General features: G+C 31.6%; 1 protein-coding gene across 10 annotated transcripts; it reads left to right on the plus strand.

Annotated features, from left to right (window-relative positions):
• Positions 1 to 559: 559 nt before the first annotated feature.
• LOC123670578 (endochitinase A-like) lies at positions 560 to 6,366 on the plus strand. Of its 10 annotated transcripts, none has more exons than XM_045604077.1 (5): positions 560 to 713; positions 4,294 to 4,409; positions 4,464 to 4,526; positions 5,650 to 5,892; positions 6,275 to 6,366. In XM_045604077.1, exons 1-4 carry the CDS (start codon positions 661 to 663, stop codon positions 5,844 to 5,846), a joined length of 429 nt encoding a protein of 142 aa, XP_045460033.1. In that variant the 5' UTR covers positions 560 to 660; the 3' UTR covers positions 5,847 to 5,892; positions 6,275 to 6,366. The 10 variants fall into 10 exon arrangements, with proteins under 10 accessions (XP_045460033.1, XP_045460039.1, XP_045460031.1 ...); XM_045604083.1 differs by having other exon boundaries at positions 5,650 to 5,742; XM_045604075.1 differs by having other exon boundaries at positions 561 to 713; positions 5,617 to 5,892.
• Positions 6,367 to 7,638: the final 1,272 nt, after the last annotated feature.

The following is a 7,638-nucleotide window of genomic DNA, read 5'->3' on the forward strand; positions in this document are numbered from 1 at the left end:
GATTACTGAGCATGCCAGGTGGCTCTTAAAATTTGAAACTCTGTGGTATTCAGAATAAGAGAGATAGACCAAACATTATATATTTGAAATCAAGGGAAAAAAAAACTATTCAAATATGAAAAAATATACAGGGTTTCCATTTCAAAAAATGAAGTTGCAATCACTATGTTGCCCCACTCTGTATATATTGCGTTTTGTGAAATCATTTTAAAGAACACTAGTCGATTTCGTGAAACTTTTGTGAAAAACATTTTTTTTGTACCTCTTTCAGTAACAAAGTTAAAGAGGGGGTCAAATTATGATGAAAAACCCGGTTCACCAGAAAAATAACGAAGGGAAGAAGAAATGGGACATAAAACAAATCAGATTATTGTATAAAAAATAGGCTTCCTTGTTGAGCTATCTCCCTACCGGATTCGTTTGATATTAGAATTGGTTGGGAAATAATATGATATGTTTACTCCCGAAATGTGTTAATTGATTTTCTAATACGGAAGTTTCATTAATATATGATTAATTAGTGATAGTAGCATTCGACAGTATTATCATGAAATCATCAGAAAAAAAAACAAAAACTGTATGCAGGTATAAAGTAAATGTGTACAGCGCAAGGGATTTTATTTGCTGATTTATCGTTTATGTGTAAAGCTCAAACTGAAAATGTCCAGATCAGGGTCGTTTTGCTCTAGTTCTTCTGGCTCCTCAAGAAGTAGGTGAGTTTCAAATGATAATCTGAGATCTATAGAAAAATAAACATCTTGATAAATAACTGAATCACTATAATGCGGAAATTACACATTTATTGTTGTTTTTTACCTTTGGAATCTCATGTATCACGGTATCTAGTGAGCGGATCTCAGAAACCCTTTGAGCCAAAAAAAAAATAACGACACATTTTCGGGCTCCATTTTTGAGAAAATTGATTTGGTGAAAAGAGCAACCTCATAATTACAACAGTTTTCAAGCTATAAGATAAAATTGGAAAATGGCGTGGAATGAAAAGTTCTCATAACTTCTTTATTATCAATGCTATTAACGAATGAAACAAAAACATCCTAAAAGCACATTTTTAGAGTAGAATCAATTGCTTTATAATTTATTTTTTGAAGCCATTTGTTTTGAAATTATAATACTAGTATAATACTAGTGCTTTTTCGAATGTGAATTATAACAATTTCTATAACAAATAAAATGGCTCCATTTTTTCCTTTTCAAAAATATATAACATGATATACAGGGTGAGTCTCTGACTTGTATATATATATTTCAACCAAAGATTCTTGAGGTCGCAAAAATGACATTTTTAATTATATCTCGCAATTAAAATGGAATCGACGGAAATTATATTAGGAATATAGTTTTTATTGATGAGATGAATCTTTTTCAAACATAAAATTCCATCAAAGTCCGGTCAACTCCAGAATGCCTGCTATACTAGGTGAGAAAAAAATATCGAATCAGAAAAAATAATAAAGAAAAAAAATGTTTTTTTTATTTCAAGAACCTTCGGTTGAATTAAGTACAAGTCAAAGACTCACCCTGTATAAATCTTTTATCAAACTATAAAAATCATCAAGTGTCAGTTTCACATAGCAAATCAATCAAGTGCCTAACTTAAATAATCTATGAACTTCAGATAATTAATATCCTCGGTGGCCACCAAGGTCTCCGGATTAAGCTGAAAAAGAAGACTGGATCAAAAGAAATTGGCTTTCAAGAGATCCCAGGAAAATAAAACGTAAACAATGACTTTGGTCACTAAAAAAAAAATATCGCCTTTGCATATTAAATATCAACAGATTAAGGAATTGGTGAAAACTTCCAATCGGGATGGAAATTGTCTTGCTTACTTGTCAGGTAAATTTGCTAGGATAAGCTTGGAAGAACTGAAAGCTGAAATATCTAATGATTCCACAATCAGGCAACTTGTTAGGGATCCACAATTCACCATATCGATTAATCTCATATCGAATAAAGAACATTACATAAATAAACTATATGATACTGTAGAGTTAAGTTTAAATATTAACTGTGCACAGCAATTAAAACAACAATACATTCTTTAAGTTAGCAGCAAAATAATTCATTTTCTGGTTTATGTACAACTCCCAAGGAAACGTGTGCTATATGAAGCGTAGTGTTAATTTTTTTGAGGTATGTAGTACGTTATTTGTTTGGAAATCATAAGCACAGAAATGAATTAAATTATTGGAGAATATGCATGCAAATTTTAAAATTATCGGTAGTAAATATAAGCATAAAAGTGTACTACCTCCACATCCACCTAGAACGCTTTCCAGAATCCTTACTTGGCCCATTTTAGTGAAGAACAGGAGAAAAGATTACACCAGGACTTTAAGACTGGAAGATCGATAACATCCATATCCTTATGAGGACTGACTACTGTTGAAACCTTCAGCGAAAATACCCTGCCAAATTCCATAATAAAAAAAAAATTTTTGAAGTGGCCTAGTCATAGGTACTTTTAACGTGAAATAAACACAAGTTGAAAATTAAAAAGATCTCAAAATTTGAGGGTTACTTTGGATTTTTCACTCCAAAGTTAACAGTTGGAAAATCGCAGCCATCAGAATGTCTGTTGGACTTTGTATTTCGTATTTACAAAAAATTTTTTAAAAAACATTATCTCCATAGCTTAAAATGTACTAGGAATGTAGCCGAAAAATATTTGGAGTAGGTAAGTATTTAGTTTTGTGACTCTCCTTATTTCAGTGATTATAATAGATTATATTTTTCATAATAATAATACAATCGTAAATATAAAGACTAGATTCACAACATGTAGCTCTATATATTCGGCATGATATCTAATATTTTTAATTCGATTTATGCGATTAACGGAAATGTGAATGCAAAATTAGATCCTAGATTGATTCAATTGTGATTTCAATGAAGTAGCGATAATGATTAGATGGAATTCCGATAAGAACATAATATAAAATCAGATTTTGCAATAGATAGGACAGTCACGACCACTGTCAGTGTATAGTGTTGTGTCTGAAAAATGCCTGATTATATACGTATCGATTCTGATTCTTCCAGGTATAATTTAGAAATAATTCAGGTTGTGGGATTTGTTGAATGTCATTATAAAGTAGACACATGATATAATTGATATATGTATAATATGCGCAACACAAAATCTGCGAAATAAATGACTCAGTTCTGCTTGCAAAATTGTTTGCATTCTTGATAAGTTTGAACAATATCGACTTTATTAGTTCCTACGTTTTCTTTATAATTCAAGGAAATATTCCATCTCTGTGATTCCTTTTTCGATTATTTAAAACGTGAAATGAGCGCTTTATCTATCTTGTCTAGTAACAAGTTCCACTTGATAATAATAATGATGGAAGAATTTATGGAAGTGACTACTAACAGGAAACAAATGAGAACAAACAGACAAATTTTGGGCAAATAAAACAAATAACTGATACAATCGTTTCACAATTTCCCCGAACAATATTGGAGAATCGCAATGTTCGTTTTCTTCAAGTACTTATAAAATGATGGATGGGTTTCTCCGAAAGCAAGCCTAAGTGATACATGCAATCGATGAACAGAAATAAGGAAATAGGGAATTCTTGTCATACATTTCGCATCGATTTGTATTGCTATGACTTTTCGTTCTGAGAATATACAGGGTGACTGGTGACGTAAGGGTCAACGCCTCAGTGAGGATAGAGGACCTCAAACTGAAAGAAGATTGGGGGTTAAAATGTACCATATTAACCATTTTATATAGTTGTCATGATTTATTGAAAGCCAAATATTAAAACATTTCTATATCCCTTTGATGAAATGAAATTTTTAATAGAACAATAACACCGATTTCGATTTCGGAATAGGCCCTAAACTTGGCAATTACTTGTAAGCAGCAAATTTTTTTTTTGGAGTACTTTTTCACCGTTGCTGTCGATTCAGAGCAAATTCTCGACAACACTTATTAAGCCAATCCTTTGCTTGAAAAGTATTTCAATCCATTTCTTGAAATGTAAATGTAGCATCCAATAACATTCAAGATCTGGATCTAGAGTCTAGACTCTCTTCTTAATTCTGAAACTTTGACAAGCATCTTTTGGGGTTTGGTACAAGTTGGGAAAAAGGGGTATAGAACTGATGGTGCCATTTGTGTTAATAAATCAATGGAAACCTCACATAATTTTCTTGTTCTTTTCATTCATTTCGATACGTCATAGAACTAATGAGCTTATAAAAATTCAAAGAACTATATCTACATTACATAATATCATTATGTGACTTTTTTCGCAGTGCAACATGGGGATCGCTTACAGGTTTGGAAAAGAAACTTATCCTTCTAAGCGTTATACTTGGTATATTGCTCCTGGCTTTTATGATCTTATTGGGAATAAATGTGAAACGATGTGGTGAGTAATAAAAAAAATTGATCATCAAATATTGCATACCTCTTATATTTTCAGATGATTCTCCATCTTCAAATTCTACAACAATCGCTCCAACGAATGGAACAACACCATCATCTGGTGAGTGTATTTAAGTATTTTCGGCTGAGCTTCATAAACATTGGTTACCTGTATATGTAATTTTCAGAGGAGAAATTCAATATTTTGAAGACAACAGACCCGCTAGAGTTGAGATTTTTCTTATAGATTTAAAATATCGAGCATCAAGCAAAATTCGAGTGGATTGTGTAATCATTACCTTAAAAAATCAGTTTCAAGTTTTGTGAAGAATTAAGTTTCTTTCCGTAATAAGAATCTTGAAAAATTTGAGAAAAAACAAAAAAGTTTTATAAATAGTAATGAAAACAGGTGAGACCATATCGAAATTTGGATATGAATGTATAGTAACAATTTCAAACTCTATACGCAATTTTATGAGGATTTCGCCACCAAAACCATGATTTAAAAGAGTACCTACTGATGACCCTTTCATTCTTTCAATTAGATTACGTTTAATTCTTGTTTATTAATGGTATGTTTATTTGCATGTTTATTTTCATTGATGATAATACGTTCTGTATCGATGTATAGTAATGAAAATCGTTTTTCTGTTTTTGATGTACATTTGTTGATATCAACCACAAGAGTGTTTTACGTTTCACTACTGATTTTGTCTTTTTGTCTTCGAATTAGATTTCGAACAATGTTTCGTCTTTAATGTCTCAGTTCTCATTATAATTTGGTATTTTGTATTATATTCAATCAGACTGATTTTTGGGAAATGGCGTGTTTTAGAGAACTAAATTAAAGATTTGAGACCTTAATATTATCTTTCAGCCTTCAGATGGAATGAGTCTGTCTCCTAAAACCACTGTCACTTAGAGAATTTTATATGGAACTGCAATGTTTCATCTGTAACGTCTTGTTTAGGTCATGATATGAACACTTTTGAAATCATATCCAACTTGACTCCTGACGATTGAAAGAATTTATGATTCAACAACCCTTTTTGCTAATTTCTTGATCCTAAAATAGTTAAGTTATATGTACCTATATGAAATTATGAATCCATATTCAGATTGAAAACTTCTTCAGCAGATGGCGTGTTCTTGTGGAAAAAAGCTAGATCTCAACAGAAAATTTGTGTTCTTAATTTTATTCTATTCTTTAGATGGAACTACTCCTGCAACAAGTACAATTTCAGATGAAACTACAATATCAACAGAAGATCCTTCTACAACTTCTTCTATTTCAGATGTAACTACTACACCAGTTCCTCCTGCACCTAATTCGTCGAGTAAGTTGACTCTACAAACGAAGGGAATATGTAGCTTCGTCTTATTAGAAATAGTTCTCACTGTGATGTTCTCCATCATACCTGCATATCGTTTCATCTTGTAATGAGCCACTTCAACGTTTGAAAAATTCAAATGAAAATATGGATGGAGTGAGTGTTATAATTACATTTTAATGCTGAATTTTGTTTTTGAAATTTCAAACTTGAGTAGCTTGTGGAAGTGTTTCTTGACAAAAACGTTGAGTTTCTTCATTTTGCTGTTTCCAATGTTGACTTGTTTTTTCATTTATTAATATTTTAATTCTTTCCGTCAAACACAACATTTCATTTCTGGTGCAAAAATACACCAAAAAAATTCACTTCATCTCTATAATATGTGGAAAAACATAGTTCATAAGTTATGAACTAAAATTTTATAAGTTAACAGAAACACTGCCAATTTTACATTATGACATATTTTTCTATAATCCCGTATATGAGGATGATGGTATATAAATTTCAATTTTGTTATCTGATACGCCTTTTTTTTCAGCATCCTCAACTGCAAAAGGCTATTGGTTGAAACGATGAACGGAAACTTGTTACAACTTGTAAAACTGATTGAATAAAATGGAAAAAATGGAATTATTTTGTTCTTGATTAATTGTTTTCCTTTATCCTTCTATTATTTTTCAATTTGATGCTTTCTTCTTGTGCAGCTACTCTCTGTTCTGCTTGTTTTTTCTCCTCTTTTCGAATATCCTATCAATTTCAAAGAATTTTGATATACAGGATAATTTTTTTCGGTGAATCTTATACATCAATTTTTCTTAGGTCGGACGCGAAAAAAAATTAATTTACTATGTCTGTATAAAGTAGTTTTTGTAGAGAATAAACGTACCAAATATGACAATATACATATAGGGCGATTTGAAAGTCATGGGTAATCGAAAAATCAACAAAACACTTTGTCTCTGTATTATAAAGAGAAATTGATTCTTCAAATAGAGGTTATTTTGACTCACCTCAGTGTTATCCTTTTAACCTCAGCTTCTCCACATTTAACATAATCACATCATCCTGTATATACCTGTATACTGTTCCGAATGATTAAATAAGCGCTCAAATGCAACTTAGTTCAAGTCAGTAGTTTGCTCATATTTTTTTTTAAAGATCGTGTTCTCGAACAACGAAATAACCACAGATTTTCGTAATGAATTCATAGAAATAGCTCTCATAGGTTTCAGAGAAATCTCTAGACGGCGGGATGTGGATGGATGGATTTTTATTCAAATTTTGAATTCTATACATTCCAAAACTTGAATCTTCATAATTTCAGGATATTGATTTTTGTCCTCCAACCATCCTAAAGATTAATTATTGAAATAATGAACTGAAAGGGATAAATCTGTCATCGATACACTCGGTGATCAAATATTATCTAATTATTGATCATCTTATTTGATTTCGAATTAGGTTTCAACCAGAAGTTAGTATATCACCCATTAGAGGTGTTCAAAGCACCTCTAATCCCGAAGGCTGGGGAAGAGAAGAGATAACCAGATATTACCATCCCATAAGTTCGAAGCCCTTTAGGGTCATTGATATAGCCAACACTATAGCACAAATAACACAATCCGAATTTTTTTTACTCCAACATGGGAACGCAATATCGTTCATATTTATCTGTTTCCCGAAGCGTATGAAAAACTTATAGCAGTATGTAAATTGGTAACTCAGGCAGCTATACGGTCGAGAAAAAGTATAAATATTTGTATCATATTTCAGAGTTGAGTAATGATGCAGCAGATAAACAGAAACTTAGTTTCAACCCGAAAAAACCTCCAGAATTCATGAATTATCGTCACCCATAAAAATTCCGTTGCATCGCCAAGCGACTAATGTTCCTTTAAATGT

Source organism: Harmonia axyridis, chromosome 1, assembly GCF_914767665.1.
Source record: "Harmonia axyridis chromosome 1, icHarAxyr1.1, whole genome shotgun sequence".
Taxonomy (NCBI): Eukaryota; Metazoa; Arthropoda; class Insecta; order Coleoptera; family Coccinellidae; genus Harmonia; species Harmonia axyridis.

Coding starts and splice junctions, on each gene's coding strand:
- LOC123670578 (XM_045604075.1), top strand. CDS start 661: ATGTCCAGATCAGGGTCGTTTTGCTCTAGTTCTTCTGGCTCCTCAAGA. Junction 4,410..4,463: donor AATAAATGTGAAACGATGTG/GTGAGTAATAAA, acceptor TTATATTTTCAG/ATGATTCTCCATCTTCAAAT. Junction 4,527..5,616: donor TGGAACAACACCATCATCTG/GTGAGTGTATTT, acceptor TCTATTCTTTAG/ATGGAACTACTCCTGCAACA.